The following is a 19,661-nucleotide window of genomic DNA, read 5'->3' as shown; positions in this document are numbered from 1 at the left end:
GCCAGCGCGCAGGTCCGTGTCACCTGTAGCATTTGAGGCTTCACCTCCTGGTCAGCCAGGAGCACCCTGTGTGCCAGGGAATTGCAGATGGTGAATCACTGCTGCACACGGGCTTCCAGGATCCCGAATATGAGTCAACTGGCAGGAGAATGGCGGTCTTCAGAGGACCAGGATGCTCCAAACGGTCGCAGGGTTTGTCTTGTGGCTGCCACCATGAGTGGGTGACTACACTGCTAGGGCACCATCCCTCTGCCCCGGGGCGCTCATGAGCTCCATGCTGAAGGATGGTGGAGGGGACAGTTCTCTGGAGCTGGTCTGTGACCCTGCCCATGTGGGCAACCTGCCCGGCAGTGCGGTGGCCAATGGCAGTGTGACTGCTCTGGCTGCAGGGCTGTGCTGCTGGGATGGGTGTGTGGCAGGGAGCCTCTCTCCCCCCACTGAGGGCTGGGGACTGGCCTGGCTGCCCAGGTTTCCCTGTGCCATAGGTGCCTCCTCAGGTGCTTCGCCCAGGACTGTGTCCTTTGGCTCCTGGCCCCCATGCCCTGGTCCCTCTCTGCTCTGGACCTTCTCTTGGAGCTGTGCTGCTCCGGCAGCACCATCCTTACTGCTGCTCCATTTCCAGCTTGATTTATTTCTGCTGCTCTGCAGCTCAGCTGTTTTCATCGCTATTAAGCCAACTCCAGGTTTCTTCTGCACTAGGTCATTAATGCAGTGAGTGCCTGTGGTCCCTGTCCTGGTAGTTCTATAGGCCTGGCACTGCTGTGGGTGGCTCCACTGCCCCGGGCATCATCTGCCCTCAATGATGTCACCTCCCACCCTGTGGTGCATGTCTGGGAGGAGGACCAGACACCTGGCCAGCGGCCCCAGTCCCAGGCACTGTGCCGGGACCATCCCCTGTGCGCCAATGCTGAGCAGCCCCGCAGTCCCAGCGCCGAGGGCAGTCCCAGCGCCGAGGGCAGTCCCAGCGCCGAGGGCAGTCCCAGCGCGCTCGCCCGCAGGTGCCGTGAGTTATTGCAGCCCGTGCCGTGAGTTATTGCAGCCGTGCCTCCCGCCGGCGGCTCCCCCGATGCACTCTGCTCGCCTCTCTGCGTGGATGCGCTCCGCCGGCTCTGCGTGTCAGCACGGCCGGGCGGGGCAGCGGAGCCTCCTGGGGATGGCAGCCCCTGTGTGTGCTGTGCTGTGGGAGGTGATGCTGGGGGCTGGCATGCCGGCCTGGCACTGCCTCTGCTGAGTCTGGGTGTGAGCATGGTGCCCACAGCCCTGGCAGCTCCGCTGGCGGCCCCGGGCAGCTGTGACCCCTCACAGCAGTGACCCTGTGGGGTGGATGTTCTGCAGGTGTGGGTGGGGCAGGGGCTGCCTGACTGACTCAGTGGTGTCTCTGCAGGCGATGGCAATCCCAAGGAGAGCAGCCCCTTCATTAACAGCACGGACCTGGAGAAGGGCAAGGAGTACGATGGCAAGAACATGGCCCTCTTCGAGGTAGGGCATGCAGGCAGTGGGGCACGGGGAGGGAGCTGAGCTAAGCAGCTGTCCCACAGCACCCAGCCTGCACCCTGGGCACTGGGACATGCCAGAGCCCCAGGCCAGGGTTGCTGCACTGCCAAAGCCATTCCTGGAGGGGCAGGCAGTGGGGCACCATCTGGTGAGGTCTCCTGGGGGTGGCTGGGGTCCCAGGGGACTGTCCTCACAACTCGGGATCTGCTCTCCACAGGAGGAGATGGACACCAGCCCTATGGTCTCGTCCCTGCTGAGTGGACTGGCCAATTACACCAACCTGCCACAGGGCAGCCGGGAGCACGAGGAGGCTGAGAACAATGATGGAGGCAAGAAGAAGCCAGTGCAGGTGAGGACTTAGGGGGGAGGTAGCCTTCCCTCCCTCTGCAGCCCTTGCCTGTGTAGTGCCAGGCCACAGACTGCCCTGGGAACAGGATACCCCTTGGCCTCAACCAGGGGTGGTTTTACCCTGGGTTCCTGGCTGCTTTGTGGGAAGAGTGGGATCTCTTGCTCCGCTGCCAGCCAGGCCCCTGAGCCCTGGTAACTGCTGTTCCCTCAACAGGCCCCACGGATGGGCACCTTCATGGGTGTCTACCTGCCCTGCCTTCAGAACATCTTTGGAGTCATCCTCTTCCTGCGTCTCACCTGGGTGGTCGGGATTGCTGGCATCATGGAGTCATTCTGCATGGTCTTCCTCTGCTGCTCCTGTGTGAGTTTTGGAGCCATATAAGCCTTCACTAGCCTTTCCCATGGTCTGGGGTCACCAGTGTGGCTGGCTGGACCATGGAGAGGTGCACTGGCTGCCAGCCCACCATGCCCTGCCCCAGCTCTGCTCCTGCCCCAGCTTCTGCCCCAGCTTCTGCCCCTGCCCTAGCTCCTGCCCCACTTAGAACAAGGAGAAGTCTTCAGCTTCCCAGAGGAATCAGCAGTGGAATGGTGCTTAAACGGTGACCCAGATCATAGCTGCTATGTGGGGGGATGTGCTGGGGGTCCCCTGCTCTGGTACCATGCAGAGAGCCACCTCGCCAGGACAGTCACCCCAGGGCAGAGGCTGGGAGGGCTGGCCTTGTCCAGTGTCCTGAGCCACCCCAGCGCTGCAAGCCCCTCCAAGGGCTCAGCTGTGTCAGCTGTGCTGCCAGCCAACATTCTGCCTGCCCATCCACACACACATCTATCCATTCATCCTCCTTGGGCATCCCTGCCCCGTGGCACATCTCAGCGTGGCCCCAAGAGGCCCCATGTCCTAGCGTGGCCCCAGCTCTCCCTTCTCTCCCCTGTCCCTCTGCTCCTGAACACGCTGTGTTTCTTCTCGCAGACAATGCTGACGGCCATTTCCATGAGCGCGATCGCCACCAACGGTGTGGTGCCAGGTACAGCCAAGCCCGGTGTGCGGGCAGCTGGGCGGGGTGCGGGCAGCAGGGTGGGGTGCCTGCCGGGGCTTTTCCCAGAGAGCATCCTCCGGGGCTGCCAGCCGCTCCCCAGCCTTCTGCCACCAGCCCGCGCGGGATCCCCAGGGCCCGGGGGAGCGCAGAGCTGGAGCCGCCACCCGTCCCCAAAGCCGCGAGGTGCAGATGGCAGCGAGAGCCGCCAGCCGCGGCTCCTCCCTCCGCCAGACTGGCGAGGCCGCGGGGAGCCGGGAGACACACGGCAGGAGGATGGGAGCAGGGCGTGCTGAGAGCCAGGGCTGGGAGATGGGATGGGATGGGATGGGATGGGATGGGATGGGATGGGATGGGATGGGATGGGATGGGATGGGATGGGATGGGATGGGATGGGATGGGCTCTCCCACCACCGGGACGCTGCTGTGTGTGGGCTCTGCCCCGCAGGAGGCACCGTGGGCTGTGTCCGGTGGGTGCCCCGGCTGTCTCCCCCAGAACATGCCAGCCCTGCAGAGCCCTGGGGAGCTGTGAGCTGCGCCAGGCTGGGCACAGCGCTGACAGCCCAGCGCGGGGTGTAATTAAAGCTATTTATCATCCTGCTGCCGCAGTGGGACCATCGATCCTGGCAGCCCGGCTCTGAGGGCTCCTCTGGGAGGATAGAGCAGGGTATGGTCCAGGTCCCTGGGGCTCCAGCTTGTGTCTGGTGTCCAGGGAACACCTGTGCCACTGGCCATTGCACCTGGCTGCTGGGGAATGACTCTGCCCGTGTGGTCACTCCTGCTGCTCTGCATCTTGCTCAGTGCTGGAGCAGGGCCTGTGGCTATCCTGGCTCCAGTCTGCCCTCTGGGATACCTGGCAGGGCTGAGGGTGTCACTGGGGTCTGGCTGGGACCCACTTTTGCTCTCTCTGACAGCGGGTGGCTCCTACTACATGATCTCACGCTCGCTGGGACCCGAGTTTGGTGGGGCTGTGGGGCTCTGCTTCTACCTGGGCACCACCTTTGCCGGTGCCATGTACATCCTGGGCACCATCGAAATCCTGCTGGTAGGTACCTGGTCCTTGCCTTGTGCAGTGCCATGGGCTCAGCTCCTGGCAGGGCAGGGGGCCTGAAGGACCTTTCTCCTGGGGCCCCTCTGCAGGCTGTTAGCCAGGTGGTGATGCCATGACTCTTTCCCAGGCCTACATCTTCCCGGCCATGGCCATCTTCAAGGCAGAGGATGCCAGCGGGGAGGCAGCTGCAATGCTCAACAACATGCGTGTGTATGGCACCTGTGTGCTGACCTGCATGGCCACCGTGGTGTTCGTGGGTGTCAAGTATGTCAACAAATTTGCCCTGGTCTTCCTGGGCTGTGTCATCCTCTCCATCCTTGCCATCTATGCTGGAGTCATCAAATCTGCCTTTGACCCACCAAGCTTCCCGTGAGTACAGGGCCCTGCAGGGATGCAGCAGGGCTGGGGCATGCAAATGCTGAGTGCTGAGTGCCCGTGTACCCCCAGGATCTGCCTCCTGGGCAACAGGACCCTCTCACGCCACGGCTTCGACCTCTGCACCAAGATGGTGGTGGAGGGGAATGAGACAGTTGGCTCCAAGCTCTGGGAGCTTTTCTGCACCTCCCGTTTCCTCAATGCAACCTGCGATGAGTACTTCACCATGAACAATGTCACTGAGATCGAGGGCATCCCTGGTGCTGCCAGCGGCCTCATCCAAGGTGAGCACATGCCAACAGAGGCATGGGAACGTGGGCATGGGCATGAAGGCATGGGAATGGCAGCATGGAGAAGGAAGGGAGCTGTGGTGAGGCAGTGGCTGTGCCTGCTGGGCCGCTCTGACAACAGGGCTGGTGGAGGTGTGCTGTGGGAGACCATCCTGAGCATGGCTTCTCAGCCATTCCAGGTGTTGTGGGGGCAAACAGTGCTGGGTCCAGGTGAGAGAGCATGTGGGAGATCCCTGCTGGCGGCTGCTCTGCTCCTGAGGCACAGGGAGCTGTGCTCATGCTGTGCTGGGCAGTGGGACACTCCTGCACTGGGTGACAGAGCAGGGCACTGCAGCCACCTGCATGCAGTCTGTATCAGCCAGTGGGGTGGCTCAGAATGAGGCCCAAAGGGCTGGGGAGGAATAAATTCTCCCTCTGCTTCCTCTTGGCCTTTGGAAAGGCTGGTATTGATTTGAGGTTTTGAGAGAAGTGATCACCCCTTGGGGCCACTTAGCTACTGTGGCTACAGCCCTGCTGGGAGAGTGGCCAGGACCACAGAAAGATGTGTGAATTTGCTGGGAGCAGCACTTATGACCTGTTTTTCTGGAGATGCTGGTGTATCTGCTAGGTGCTCACACTCAGCAGTGGGTGGCAGAGGCTGCTGTGCCACATTCAGAGGGTGTCTGCAGACCCCCATGCTGGAGTGGTTGTTGGGACTCAGGAAAGCAGCAGAGCCACAAGCAGGATCAGTCATTCCTGATGGCTGCAGGGCTGCCCCAGCCATCCTGCCCTGGTGTCTGCGTGGACACGGGCACGGGAGGTCAGACTTAGCTGAGCACGTGGTGCTCAGGGCTGCAGCTGTGATGGTGATTAGTGGAGTGCAGTCACAGGGTGTTTGGGAGCCTCCCAGTGATGTTGCACTCTGAGGTCCTTTGGGTCAGATCAGGAGTTCCTGGCTGCTGGGTGGAACCTGCTCCTGTTGGCAGTGGTGCTGCTGGGGAGGGGGTGCAGACCCCCACTGCCCCGGTCTCTCTCAGGGCAGCAAACCCTCCTGCACTGGGGGCAGTGGGACAGAGCCAGGACCCCACTCTGGGGTGGCTGGTGACAAAGGTGACCGGCCCAGCAGCATCTTAAGACGGGTGGCACAGTTTGACCCTGGCAGAGGTGACTGGGGCTTGCTGTGCCCTAGGTGAGGGGTGGGGAGAAACACAACGTTTCAGGGAGGATGAGACAGGTGACGCCAATAGGGGCTGCCAGCCCCATCTGTCACCTGTGAGCAGCCATGAAGGGGGCTCAGTGCTGGGGGCTGAGGGCTGGCTGCTCCTCTCTGCCCCCCCAGCAGTGACATGCCAAGGGCAGTTGCCTCTGCCCACCCTGCCCGGTGCTGGCTGCTCTCCACTGCTCCAGTTTCTCCCCATGATCTGCAGCCAAAGCAGCACACGGAGGGACACTAAGCCTGTTACATCAGCCCCGCACTCATAATCCCATCAAAAACATTATCAAGTTACTTTGACACGATCCACTTCCCTTAAACCTGTGTTGATCAGCATTAATTATATTACCCTCTTAATTATTTGCTACTGCAATCCCATGTCAGCTGCTCCAGTATCTTGTGGGGACGCTGCCAACAGCATTATGAACCTGCTCTGGTTGCCCACCTGTGCTGCCATCCTCACCCTCTGCATGCCCGTGGCCCCGTGAGTGCTGAGCTGGCTGCTCAGTGGGGCCGGGGAAGGGCTGGGAGAACCACACACCCCCCAGTTCCATTCCTGCGGGGTGGGGATGCTGTGCTGGGTGTGGGGGCTTGTGGGCACCTCCTGCCAGAGGCACTGCCCGACCTCCTCCCTCCTCACAGAGAACCTCTGGAGCTCATACCTGACCAAGGGCGTGATCGTGGAGAAGCGGGGGCTGCCCTCGGTGAGCTCCCCCGACACCCCAGTGGACATGGACCAGCCCTACGTCTTCAGCGACATGACGTCCTACTTCACCCTGCTCGTCGGCATCTACTTCCCCTCGGTGACAGGTGGGAGCCGCCGCGGGCCCCGCTCCGTGCCGCGGGCACAGCACGTGTGGCCGGGCGCGCTCCCCCACGTGTGCCACCCCCGCACCCGGGGGTGCGTGCGGCGGTGACAGCGGCGGTGACAGCGGCGGCGCGGGGGCGGCCGGTCGCCATCGCCTCCCCCGCAGCCGCCCGCGCTCCAGATCTGACGGTGCCGCCCGGTGCGCGCTGACGTCCCGCCGCTCCGGTATTTTTAGCTCTCCGGGGGCAGAGGAGCCCCCCCGGCCCGGCCCCGCTGCGGAACCGAGCGGGCGCAGCCTCGGGGGCTCCCCTGCAGCTCCGCGGGGCCAAGGCGGGAGGGAGTCCCCGGCTTGCCCCGGGCATGGCGAGCGCTGGAGGGTCCGGGGCTGCGGGGTCCCCGGCAGCCGCTCGGCCTCCGGTGCCGGCCCTCCCGCCGCCGTTCACCAGCCGGTCCCCCGGTGCCGCGGCTCTGGGCTCCTGCCCCGGCTGCACGGGTCATCCCCCGGGCTGGGTTGATCCCGCCTGTGCAGCCGTGTCCCTGCGTGACCTCCTGCCCTCCCCGAGCAACGTCGGGGCTGGACCCTGTCCCTGCCCCTGCGGCAGCCACCGTCCCTGCTTGAGCTAATTAAGGGCTAATGAGACAAGGCACTTGAGAGCTTTTGAGCCTAATCCTTGAGTGGCCTCAGACTGCGGTTTGGGGTAGGGGGGGAAGTGTTGGAGGGGGGTGAGAAGAGCAGGCTGGATATCCCAAGCCGCAGCAGCGCCTTCTCCCCCGTCCATCATGGCTGCTTCCCATGCTGGCCCACACCGAGCCGTGCCCTGCTGTGCCCAGGGCTCACACGGTGCCTGGCATGAGGGACGGGTATGGGCTGTAGCTCTGCTCCCCCTGACACCATCCCCTCTTTCCCCAGGCATCATGGCTGGCTCCAACCGCTCTGGAGACCTGCGGGATGCCCAGAAGTCCATCCCCACGGGCACCATCCTGGCCATTGCCACCACCTCTGCAGTCTGTATCTTTCAGGGCTTGCCTGAGCCTGGGCTGTGGGGCTGGGGGTGGGTGGGCTCTGCAGGGCAGATCAGCTCGGGTGCTTCACTGGCCCTGTCCCAGCACCCACTGGCTGGGCAGGCAGGACTCTGCATCCTCCTGGCTCTCCTTGACTACCTGGCAGATATCAGCTCTGTTGTCCTCTTTGGAGCATGCATCGAGGGGGTCGTCCTGCGTGACAAGTGAGTGTCCCAAGGCCATGGAGGGCATGGAGAGAGTCTGGCAGCCCCCTGGAACAGGCTGGGGCAGGGGCAGCCCCAGGGGCAGGAAGAGGTGTGGGGAAGGCTGCAACCATGACACACTGGGCAGACATGGGAGCATTGGGGGGCTCGTGGGTGTAACCAGGCAGGGGGGCTGGAGCTTGTAACCAGCACTGGGGGCTTGTGTGCATCCCAACCATCCATGTTTGCTGCATTCCTCCCCCTCCAGGGCTGCAGGCAGCCACTTGTTTGTCAACAGGCAGGGCTGCCTGTGCTCCTGCTTATCTGGGGCAGCCCTGCTCACCGCACGTGGCAGGTGACACTTCTGGGTCGCCAGCACCTACACAAACAGGATCCAACTGCATGCATCATCATTGCCCCCCCGGCACAGAGATGAGCAGTCCTGTCCCACACCTGCCCTTGTCCTTTGCCTTGATAATGGGTACAGGGATGAGGACAGACCCCTGGCAACCTCTGAGCCTGCTCCACTGCTCACCCTTGAGTCAACACCCCAGCTGTGTCACATCCCCCCAGAGTGGTGCTGTTGGGGGAGGCTGGGTTGTGCCACTGTGGTGCTGGTGCTCGGTCATGGGATGGAGCTGCAGGTGATGCTGATGCCCCGCAGGTTTGGTGAGGCTGTCAACGGGAACCTGGTGGTTGGCACCCTGGCGTGGCCGTCCCCGTGGGTCATTGTCATTGGCTCGTTCTTCTCCACCTGCGGGGCTGGGTTGCAGAGTCTCACCGGAGCTCCCCGCCTCCTGCAAGCCATCTCCAGGGATGGGATCGTTCCCTTCCTCAGGGTAGGTGACGCCCGAGTCCGGTGTTTCCCCACCCTGAGCGCCCACTGTGGCTGCAGAGAGAGGCCCTGGGACCCCGCCCTGCCTCCTCCCGGCGCCGTCGCTGCCGGAGCAGCCCCACATCCCTGCCCTCATCCCGCCGGCACCGGCACCGGCACGGCGGTGGGCGGCCGTGGTGGTCTGGCTGCGGTATCGGTGGGAGGAGAGTGTCGGGAAAGGTCAGAATTCCCTCCCCCCCGCCGCCGTGCCGCTTCATATTTTATCTGCTCTCTGAAGACGCGTTCCCACAACCTCATCTCTCCAAATCCAACCCGACAGCTCCCCCCAGGGAAGAGCGGGCTAATTTTATCCTCCCTCCTTCTCCTTGCCAGCCCCAGCCCGAGCTCTCGCTCGCACCGCCCGCACCCTTTAATGCGTCCGGACACGCGCCCCCGGGCCCCTCCCCGCTCCCCCCGCAGCCGCAGGAGGGGCCACTGTCCCCCGGCTGTGTGTCCGTCCCAAGCACGGGGTGCCCGGCTCCGTGCTGCTGTGGCCGGGCTGTGAGCAGGGGCTCGTCCCTGGTGGGGTACAGGGGCTGCTCTACTGGGTGTGGGGAGAGCCACGGGATCTGCCGGGAACGGGACTGTTCTGTCAGCAGGAGCCAGCGCTGGGAATGCTTTCCTGGCAGACATCCCTGGTGGGGTACAGGGGCTGCTCTACTGGGTGTGGGGAGAGCCACGGGATCTGCCGGGAACGGGACTGTTCTGTCAGCAGGAGCCAGCGCTGGGAATGCTTTCCTGGCAGACTCCAATGGGACATGTGCCAGCTCACGGCACCCAGTGTTCCCAGTCCCTGCTCCTGCCAGGGCTGGGTGTATAGGAGGGTCCAGTCTCATCGGACTGCACTGAGTGCCCTTGCCCAGGGCTACAGGGCACCGCAGAGCCTGACACGCCCCTCTCCCCCCATTTCCAGGTCTTTGGCCATGGCAAAGCCAACGGGGAGCCGACGTGGGCCCTGCTGCTCACAGCCTGCATCTGCGAAATCGGGATCCTGATCGCCTCCCTGGACGAGGTGGCTCCCATCCTCTCCATGTAGGCAGCGTGCTGTCGACCCGCCCCTTCACAACAGCGGGTGGCGTGTGTGGGTCTCTGCTCCTCGGGGGGAGGGGGGAACGGACCTGCTGCCCTGGCCCCTGCCTGGGAAGAGGCGGGCCCTGCAGGAACTCTGGGCTCACATCTTGGCCAGCATTGAGGCTCGGTTTGTCCATGGCGCTGCTTCTCTGTCCATCAGCAGGGCGTGCTCCGGCATTGGCCACCCCGGGGCCAGGAGGTGTGGAGGCTTCAGTCGCTCACACTGCACCCACTAAGCCCCCTGCTCTCTCCCGCAGGTTCTTCCTCATGTGCTACATGTTTGTGAACCTGGCGTGTGCGGTGCAGACGCTGCTGCGGACGCCCAACTGGCGGCCCCGCTTCCGCTACTACCACTGGTGAGCCGGGCGGGATGGGGCAGCACAGGGACACCCAGGACACCCCAGCGGGGAGCTCAGGGCAGGCTGACAGCTCTGTGCCCTCTGCAGGACCCTGTCCTTCCTGGGCATGAGCCTCTGCCTGGCGCTGATGTTCATCTGCTCCTGGTACTACGCGCTGGTGGCCATGCTGATCGCTGGCCTCATCTACAAATACATCGAGTACCGCGGGTAAGGGAGGCCACGGCGTGCAGCTCCTGTCCAGCTCCCCGTGGCCATGTGGCCTCTCAGTGTGGCTGCTGGGCTCCCCTGGGCTGCTTGTCCCACTTGGATGCTCCAGGGTGCCAGCGTGGTGCCTGTGGCCAGAGCCATGGGCATCCCTTATGTGCTGCTGGTTCCTGCAGGGCAGAGAAGGAGTGGGGTGATGGGATCCGGGGCTTGTCCCTGAGTGCAGCCCGCTATGCCCTGCTGCGGCTGGAGGAAGGGCCCCCACACACCAAAAACTGGAGGTGAGGCTGCGCAGGGAGATGGGGATCTCAGGGTTCCAGGGCAGGGACAAGCTGGGTGCAGGCACTGACTGCAGGACCTTCCTTCCAGGCCGCAGCTGCTGGTCCTGGTCCGTGGGGATCAGGAGCAGAACGTGGTGCACCCGCAGCTCCTGTCCTTCACCTCACAGCTCAAGGCTGGGAAGGGCCTCACTATCGTGGCCTCGGTGTTAGAAGGGACCTTCCTGGACAACCATCCTCAGGCACAAAGGGCAGAGGAGGTGAGAGCTGCCTGCACTAGGACAGGCTGTGCCAGCATTAGGTCCCCAGGTGCCCAGGGTTGTCTCTGCCCCATGGCCAGGACTGGTGGCCCCGGGATGGCCTGGAGAGCTCTCAGTGGCATCAGGCAGAGCCTGAGGACTCCATGCTTCACTGGTGCTCACAGTACCACAGGGACCTCTGGACTCCTCTTCCCCTCCAAGATGCCAGAGATGCTGGCACCAGCCAAGCACTGGTCCTAGTCTTGGCCAGCTGCTGCAGGACTTGGCACAGCTGCTGTGCTCCTGGGCTGAGCAGACTCCTCAGCCTCAACCCTTGCCACAGTCTCTGTGGCCCTGGTGCCAGGCAAGGTGGGAGATGAGCCTTTCCCCGCCAGAGTGAGAGCACTCCCCACCCCCTGCACCCGCGGGGCGGCACATTAATGAGATTAAGCCCTTGGAAGCAAACACTTTCTCTCCCATGCAGACATGTTATAATTTCTCCGAGTAAATAACTCTAATTGCTGCTCTGCCACCTGTCAGAGCCCTGGCACAAGGACACCCTCCACTCTGCACGGTGCAGAGCTGCGTGCCAGCTCTCTGCTCTGCTGGGTATCACCCCCCTGGCTCGAGCCACTGGCCTGCCATGGGGCACAGAGACCCAGGCACCCTGTGAGGATCTGCACCCCACAGCCTGCGCCCTGCACCTCACAGCCCTGTACCCCATACTCTGCACCCCCCATTCTATACCTGTACCCTACATCCTGCACCCTCTATCTCATCTGGCCTGGGTTGGGCCACTGCTGGGCCTGGCAGCTGCTGTGCCCATGATCCATGCCTATCCCTGAGACCCTGGGATCTCTGACTTCCTTCTCCCTTGCAGTCCATCCGGCGCCTGATGGAAGCAGAGAAGGTGAAGGGCTTTTGTCAGGTGGTGATCTCCTCTAACCTGCGGGATGGCATGTCCCACCTCATCCAGTCCAGCGGGCTGGGGGGGCTGCAGCACAACACAGTGCTGGTGGGCTGGCCCCGCAGCTGGCGCCAGAAGGAGGATCACCAGACCTGGAGGAACTTCATTGGTAGGCACCGTGGAGGGTGGGCACTGCCGGACCTGGGGGGCTGCAAGCTGCCCTGGCTGACGTGGCCCTTCCCCTCCCAGAGCTGGTGCGAGAGACCACAGCTGGGCATCTGGCCTTGCTGGTGGCCAAGAATGTTGCCATGTTTCCGGGCAACCAGGAGCGGTTCTCGGAGGGCCACATTGACGTCTGGTGGATTGTCCACGATGGGGGGATGCTGATGCTGCTGCCCTTCCTCCTGCGGCAGCACAAGGTAGACTGGGCCCCGCAGTGCTGGGCCCTGCAGTGTGGGGCTGGGGCTGGGGCTGGGGCTGTCCCTGTCGAGCCGTGCCCAAGCCTCCCCCATCTCTTGCAGGTGTGGCGTAAGTGCAAGATGCGCATCTTCACGGTGGCACAGATGGATGACAACAGCATCCAGATGAAGAAGGACCTGACCACGTTCCTGTACCACCTGCGCATCACCGCAGAGGTGGAGGTGGTGGAGATGGTGAGTGCTGGGACGGGGCACGTGCTGCAGTCAGGGATGCTGTGCATGGGAGCCAGACAGAGCCTGACATGAGGCACATGGCACCATGGGGGGACACAGCACCACGGGGACATGCTGGGCCTTGCTGGGAGCAGGTAGTACAGCTAACCCTGCCCCAAATTTCTTCTGTTCTCCCCACAGCATGAGAGTGACATCTCTGCCTACACCTATGAGAAGACACTGGTGATGGAGCAGCGTTCCCAGATCCTCAAACAAATGCACCTCACCAAGAATGAGCGGGAGCGGGAGGTGAGGCTGCAGGACAGGCTGGGTGGGCTCTCACCCCTGTGGTGGCTCTGATGTGAACCTAGCTGCCCTGCAGCTCTGTGTGCTCATCCTGGTGGGCTTCAGGCTAGGCTCTGCCCAGCCAATCCTCTTGTGCCCAACTCCCTTGGCTGATCCCTCCCACACAGATCCAGAGCATCACGGATGAGTCCCGTGGCTCCATCCGGCGCAAGAACCCAGCCAACACCCGCCTGCGCCTGAACGTCCCCGAGGAGCAGGCTGCTGATGGCGAGGAGAAGCCAGAGGAGGAGGTGAGGGGCTGTACCAAGGCACGGTCAGGCAGGTAGCTAGCCCCAGGCCCCAGGCCCTGCCCACCATTCCCCTCTTCCCTCTGCAGGTCCAACTAATCCACGACAAGAATGCCACCACCTTCTCCAGCAGCTCTCAGTCTCCTGGTGATGAGGTGGAGGCAGCCCCTGAGAAGGTGCATCTCACCTGGACCAAGGAGAAGTCCGTTGCTGAGAAGAACAAGAGCAAGAGCCCTGTCAGCCCTGAGGGCATCAAAGACTTCTTCAGCATGAAGCCGTACGGCCCCCCATGCTGCCACCTTGTCCCACCCATGCCCTGTGATCCTGGCTGTCCCTGCCTGCCCCAGCCAGGAGGTGCAGGCAGGGCCTCGGCAGCACCAGCTTGATCCTTGCCCTGAGGAGTGGTCAGGCAGCCTGGGTGCTGAGTGTGCCCTTGCAGAGGGGCTGGGGGCAGGTGGGGAGGGGTCCCTGTGCAGAACTGTGCTGGCAAGGGATGGGGTGCCCAGGCTGGGTGTGCTGTGGGGAGTGGGGGTCCCCACTTGGTGTTCACCACATTTCTCTCTCTTTCTCTTTCTCTCTCTTCCTCTCTCTCTCTCTCCGACCCCATCATGCTCCTGGCAGGGAGTGGGAGAACCTGTAAGTCTGGGTTTGGCTGGGTGCCGGGGCTGGGATGGAGGGAGCTGGGTTGTGCTCATGGGGCAGCATGATGGGAGCCATGGGGGTTGCCCCTGTGCAGGAGGGTGGCTCAGTGAGCCGTGACAGCTGCAGTGCCAGACAGCTCACCCGGGCAGCTCTGGCTGCCAGCCCCGTGCACCGTGCACTGCCCGTGCCACACGCTCCTCAGCTGCCCTGCTATGCTGCCAGCAGCTCCCTGCAAGCCTGGGCTCAGGCACCCACGGTGACCCTTGTGCTGCCTGCTCCTGCTCACTCCATGCAGTCTGGCCCTGAGCAGCCGTAGTTGCCCCTGCCCACGGGCACTGTCTGTGGCCCTGCAGCTCATGGTCACCAGTGCAGGCTCAGAGTCACCAGTGCAGAGCCTGGCAAAGCTTGCTGCACCCCGAGTTTGTGCTGCACTGCCCGAGGGCAGGAGGCCGGTGTGCCCTGTGGCTCCCTGGCCTGGTGTGGGCTGGAGGCTGACCCTGCCTGTCCCGTGCCCACACGTGCTGTTGCCCACAGGAACCAGTCCAACGTGAGGAGGATGCACACGGCTGTGAGGCTCAATGAGGTGATTGTGAAGAAGTCCCAGGATGCCAAGCTGGTCCTGCTGAACATGCCAGGGCCTCCCCGTAACCGGAAAGGGGATGAGAACTGTATCCTTCCTGTGGGGCCACTCATCAGAACCCCTCCGTGTCAGGGGGAGCAGGGTCCATGTGTTCCCCAAAACTGGTGGGTCTTTTAGGCGAGTGCCAAGAGGCACAGGTCAGTTCCTGAGCTTGGACCCCCTCCACACCTCCTGCTCCTGGCCGGCTCCAGTAGCTGTCGTTGGCACCAGCCTGCTCCTCCAGCACGTGATGGGTGGTGGGAGCACATGACACTGCACCTACACCATGAGTGCAGTGGCACATGACAGGGGCCGGGTAGAGGTCTGTGGGGCTCAGCCATCTGCTGGCTCAGTCACCATCCCCATCGCACAGCACCAGCACGGGTGGGCTTCCCTGGCCCCTTGGCTTGGGACTGACCCCGCCAGCTCCTGGCTCTGGTGTGGAGGTGTCAGTGCTGCAGGCTCAGCTGGGGCTGGGCAGGGATGGCACAGGGCTGTCCCCATGTTCCCCAGGTGTGAAGTTTGTCCTCCTTGACGGCTGTGCAGACATGGAGTTCCTGGAGGTGCTGACGGAGCATCTGGACAGAGTGCTCCTGGTGCGTGGTGGGGGCCGGGAGGTCATCACCATCTACTCCTGAAAGACGGCGCGAGAGAGGTTTGTCTGCACACTGAGAGCCCCGCCACCCCTTTGCACCGCGCTCCCCGAGGGGAGGAGGGAAGGCCGGATGGCAGCCGGTGCGCATAACCTTCTCCTGGCTTTGGCCGTGCCCCTGATCTCTCCATTCGAACTGCAGCACCAGATCTTCCGGGAGCATCCAGCACCAGAGCAGCTGTTCCTCATTGCAACACCACAGCACTGCTGTCCTTGTTTATATATAAATATATACAGTGAACCGCGGACTGAGCACCAGAGCTCGGCGCTGCCGCCACCGCCCGCCCGCCCTGGCAGGGCCAGCCCCGCCGCCAGCCCCAGCACTGCCGCTGCAGCCCCTGCCGGGCCGGAGGGCGGCTGTGCCGAGACGGACCTTGGCCCCACCGTGCTGCTACTCCTGCACAGACTCGGCTGGACGCGCCCGTGCCCTGTGCCCTGTGCCCGCCGCCTGCCCCGCGCCTCCCTGCGGGGCCCTGCGAGGAGAGAGAGGCCCGCAGCACCACGCTCCGCTCGCCGGACGCTCCCGTCCCCACCTCCGGCCGCGCCCGGGGCCGCCTCCGGGGCCCTCACCTCCGGGGCTGCCTCCCTCGCACTGCTCCCCCGCTGCCCCTCACCGCCACGGGCCCGGACAGCCCCAGCTCGCCGCTGCCTCGGCACCGATGTCTCCGGAGAGCGCGGGCTGAGCTTGTGGAGATGCAGCACGATGGTTTGGAGGAGGCAGAGGGTGGGGGGCGGCTGTGCGGGCTCAGGTGCTGGAGCACAGCAAGGCCGTGAGAGCAGGAGCCCTGACCTAGGGTGGTTGGGGGTGCTCCCCGTTCCCCCTGCCTGACTCCGGGCTCTCTCTTCCCGGCGCTGTGCAGGTGCTTGCGCAGGAGTCGCGGTGTGGAGCTGCGGTGTCTGGAGCCGCAGGGACCCTGCCATGTGAGCGTGAGCTGGGCACCCCCGAGGCACCAGTGCCTGCTCTGGGCTGGCACAGGGGTGTCCCGGACCCCCACCCTGCTCCCCCTCAGCCGCGCTAAACTGGGGGCTCTCAGGGCCCGGCACCAGCCAGTCCGGCTGGCCCCAGCACCTGCGCATGTGTCTGGGTCGCCCCTGTGCCGCGCTGCACTCCCTGCTGCTCCCCAGGGCTTTGCTGCTAACCCAGCCCTGGCCGCGGCCCCAGGCAGTCGCAGATGCTGCCGGGGGCTGTAGGACAGTCTGGATCTGTGTGTATTTTTAACATATGCAAAGGCTGTTTGCTGATATGACCAGCAAGACGTCACAGTGAGGGGGGGGCTGCAGGGGTCCCACTGTCCCCCCGGCATCTTGGCACTCCCTCACCCGGCTGGCCAGGGCAGCCCCGGCACCAGCCACAGCCGCAGAGCTCCCCGGGGCAGATCAAACACCTCTTATCTTTGGCAGCAGCTGCAGGGTCGCCCCCGCCGCCGTCCCCCCCCGCTCCCCCCCCTCCCCAGCATCTCTCACAGAAGAGAAACTGAGGCGCTTTTAACAAATGTGAACGGTTCCAGGAACCACGCAGGAAGCGGTGCGAGGGCAGCAGGGTGCCGCTGGCGCCCGCCCCAGCCCCATGTACATAGTGTACATAATACAGTACGTGTATTTTTAAAGTGATCATATTTATGTTAATAGAACCAGATGAAGTCTATATATAGAGATCTATATCTATTCTGAGAGATGCAGGGCTCTGCTAGCACCAGGCCGCAGGGACGGGGAGCTGAGCCGGGCTGCTCCTGCACAAACCAGGAGCCCATCCGTCGCACTGAGCGCTCCAGAGTGGTGGTGGAGGCTGCAGCCTTCCTCGGCCACCAGCAGCCCCTGGGAAAGGGCCAGGTCGCAGGTTTATTCTCTTCTCAATTTAGCTTCTTAAGAGTTTTCAGGGAAAAGAAGTCACAGACTTTTCTGAACTTGTTTCACAGCAGATTTGAGCTTCCACTCTAAGTGCAGCCTGCTAAGAGTTGCCCTCTCCCGGCAGCGCTGGCGGCTTTGTGCCAGCCTGGGCCCTGGGGCAGCACTTTGTCCCTGGCCAGAGCTGAGCCCCTGTGCTGAAGCACTCGCCCCCTCAGCCCCTCCAGACGCTCCCCAGTGCTGCTCTGCACTGAGCAGGGGCAGGGGGAGCGGGTGCTGCTACAGCATCCCCACGGGTGTCCATCCTGGCAGCAGCTGCCTCCTGCCTGACACAGGCAGCCCTGACTGCTCCCAGCTCCCTGCCCACTCCACCCCCTGCCAGCCTTGGCTCCTGCCTCCCTGAGAACAGGAAACCCCCCTTGCACCGGCCACTCCAGCCCCTGCTCCCTTTCAGAGCTCCTCTACTCCAGGTCCAGGCCAAAGCTATTTGGGGATGCTTGGATAGAAAGAAGTGGGTTTTTTGATGTTGGATTTTTTTTTTTGTTGTTGTAAGATACTACTTGGACACACTCCTAGACCAAAACCAAGCCCCAGCTGCACATCTGTGCCTGCTCATACCTTGCTCCTACATTTCCATCACTCCCGAAGTGCCTCCCTTCTCTCCAGGAGCAGTCCCAGTCACAGCCAGACTTTCTGCCAGGGTAGCTTGGTGGCCTGTGTGGCTGCAGGTCTGTGCCACAGATGCTGCTGTGGAAGCTGCTCCCACAGGCATGGGGAGCTCAGCATTTACAGGGGGACTGTCAGGCTGAGCTGAGACCTGGCTTCAGCACAGGAGCTCAGGGCTGACGAGTGGTGCAGATGCACAGGGTAGCACTTTCTGGTCCTGCTGCTGCCTCAGCAGCCCAGGAGCTGTGAGAAGAGCAGGTAGGGGTCTGCAAGTGAAGTTCCTTTAGTTTTGGGAAGAGCAGCCCATGGGAACCAGCATTTGCCAGTGTCTAGCTGCTCTGCCCCTTGGAGCTGGCCCATTACCACCACACACAAGCTCACCGGCTGTTTCCAGCCTCCCAAAATTATTTGAGGCACTTCAGCAGCAGCGGGGGAAGGCACAGCAGCCTGCCCACACAGCTCATGTGTTAGCACCATGTTGTTGGGCCTCGAGCACTTGCCAGCTGCTCTGCCTCTTCACAAGATGCCACTCACTCCCTGCAGTTGCCCTCTAATTGCAGGTTGGCTGCTGCCCCCTGTGCTGCTGGGCCTGAGGCAGCGAGCACGGTCCCCTCCTGCCCTGGCACAGGGCAGAGGGCAGGGACAGGTTATGCACAGCCTCTGCTGAGCCTGCAGACAGCACTCACCCTCACAGCGCCAGGTGAGAGGCTCCTCCGTTGGCTGCAGGTACAGGGCAGCCAGGAATGACATTTGCAGAGCAGTGGTGAGAGCAGCCAGGGCACACTTCTGACAGGTTTGCTTCATCCCCCAGCATCACCAATGGATCCCATTCCCCTCAGCATCACTCCACCCTGACGGCAAAGCCATGGTCCCGGCTCCCCCAGGGAGTAGGAAGGCCATTCCTTTCCATCACTACTGCTGAAAAAAGGCATTTTCCTTCCCCATCCTTCAGCAAGAGCAGGGGCACAGCTCTGGACAGAGTCAGGGCTGCTCCCACACCCCTGCCAGGCAGTTTGGCTGTGGCAAGACAGGAGCTGGTTTCCACAGCGTGTCCCCTCGCTGTCGGCTGGAGAGGGCCAGTTTTAGCAGACAGCACTGCATGTTAGTTTACAAACCCAGCCCTGCACGTTTGGCCTCTGTGAGTGTTCAGTTTCCCCATGGAGCACCCTTCTGCCGCTCCACCGTGGTGAAGACAGTGTCCTCCTCTGGTACACATGCAAGTTCCTCCTTGGCACATGCGCAGACACGGTCCGGTTTTTGTTCCAGACAGGAAGGTCTTGACCCCCCAGTTTGTTTTACAGGCAGGCTGCTGCAGGAGCAGCACTGAGCAGCACAACCCACGGGAGGGTGGGCTGGAGCGTGGCCACAGCTGGCAGGGAGTGCTCGGCCAGCACACAGCGCTGGTGGCACGTGCTCCAGTCCCTGCTGCAAGAGGGCCAAGCAGTCCTGGCCCCTGAGTGGCAGTGGGCAGCTCAGGTCACTGTGGAGGGCAGCTCAGGTTGCTGTGGCCACCACACAACACAGGCAGCAAGCCACAGGGCAGCAGGGACAGGAGGCACAGGCAGCATCCAGCCTGGGCAGATGCTGGTCTGTGGCTGGACGAGAAGGACAAGAGACTGCACAAGGGCAAGAGTTGCACTAGAAGAGTCAAGACCCTCCTCTGTGTAGCAGGACTAAAAACTAGCAGAAAGACCGAAAGGTCTGAGATCTGCTGGTTACAACACTTTCTGTGCTACATGTGCAATATATTTGTTATGAATGTTATCACAAAGTCGGTTCATTCAATACTCTTTTAATCACTGTAGCTAGATGTTCTCTGTCCATTCAAGTGACTTTTATTCGAGTGCAATATTTCAATAGACATGTAGTGACCTAGAATGCTTTGTGTTTTAGAGAATCTGTGTGCAGAGCAATGCAATTAAGTTTAAAACCTTGTAAATAAAACAGGTTGCAAACCAAAAAAAACCCCAATAGGCTTGCATTTAATTTCTGTGTGTGTTTCAGTGTTGTGCATTAGGCCGCCTCGGTGCAGACCCTGTGTTCTCTGTGCAGGTGTTCATGGAGGAGTGGCTCCTCAGCTGTTGAATGCTCCCTGTTACTGCTTTACTGCTTTACCTGTATTCATTTTTCTAGACTCCTGTCTGCACAAAATGCAATAAATGATTTTATTACACCCTTCACTACTTGCACGGGGACTTTTCACTTGCTTCCAGGTCTCCACAGCTATTTTGCACCATTTCAATAACATGGAGCAAACCCTGACAGGGTGCTGATTGCAGAGGAAGC

At 62.3% G+C, this 19,661-nt stretch overlaps 1 protein-coding gene across 3 annotated transcripts in view; it reads left to right on the top strand.

Moving 5' to 3' along the window:
• Positions 1-19,555, top strand: part of SLC12A5 (solute carrier family 12 member 5) — a 31,524-nt gene extending 11,969 nt beyond the window's left edge. For 2 of the 3 annotated variants that reach the window (XM_036395471.2, XM_036395469.2), the window contains exons 2-26: positions 1,385-1,479; positions 1,712-1,843; positions 2,057-2,203; positions 2,810-2,864; positions 3,788-3,918; positions 4,052-4,293; positions 4,372-4,583; positions 6,424-6,591; positions 7,500-7,598; positions 7,758-7,815; positions 8,459-8,633; positions 9,582-9,700; positions 9,997-10,095; positions 10,186-10,305; positions 10,479-10,583; positions 10,672-10,840; positions 11,700-11,895; positions 11,976-12,145; positions 12,248-12,379; positions 12,560-12,667; positions 12,832-12,954; positions 13,041-13,228; positions 13,573-13,587; positions 14,128-14,261; positions 14,759-19,555. In XM_036395471.2, coding sequence (XP_036251364.1) covers positions 1,385-1,479; positions 1,712-1,843; positions 2,057-2,203; positions 2,810-2,864; positions 3,788-3,918; positions 4,052-4,293; positions 4,372-4,583; positions 6,424-6,591; positions 7,500-7,598; positions 7,758-7,815; positions 8,459-8,633; positions 9,582-9,700; positions 9,997-10,095; positions 10,186-10,305; positions 10,479-10,583; positions 10,672-10,840; positions 11,700-11,895; positions 11,976-12,145; positions 12,248-12,379; positions 12,560-12,667; positions 12,832-12,954; positions 13,041-13,228; positions 13,573-13,587; positions 14,128-14,261; positions 14,759-14,850 — 3,284 coding nt within the window. In that variant the 3' untranslated portion in view covers positions 14,851-19,555. The remainder of the gene's footprint in view (positions 1-1,384; positions 1,480-1,711; positions 1,844-2,056; positions 2,204-2,809; positions 2,865-3,787; positions 3,919-4,051; positions 4,294-4,371; positions 4,584-6,423; positions 6,592-7,499; positions 7,599-7,757; positions 7,816-8,458; positions 8,634-9,581; positions 9,701-9,996; positions 10,096-10,185; positions 10,306-10,478; positions 10,584-10,671; positions 10,841-11,699; positions 11,896-11,975; positions 12,146-12,247; positions 12,380-12,559; positions 12,668-12,831; positions 12,955-13,040; positions 13,229-13,572; positions 13,588-14,127; positions 14,262-14,758) is intronic. The other variant, XM_036395470.2, reaches the window with a different exon arrangement.
• Positions 19,556-19,661: the final 106 nt, after the last annotated feature.

Source organism: Molothrus ater, chromosome 17 (genome assembly GCF_012460135.2).
Source record: "Molothrus ater isolate BHLD 08-10-18 breed brown headed cowbird chromosome 17, BPBGC_Mater_1.1, whole genome shotgun sequence".
Taxonomy (NCBI): Eukaryota; Metazoa; Chordata; class Aves; order Passeriformes; family Icteridae; genus Molothrus; species Molothrus ater.
Note: the sequence above shows the minus strand (reverse complement) of the source record. Positions and strands in the feature narration are given on the sequence as shown.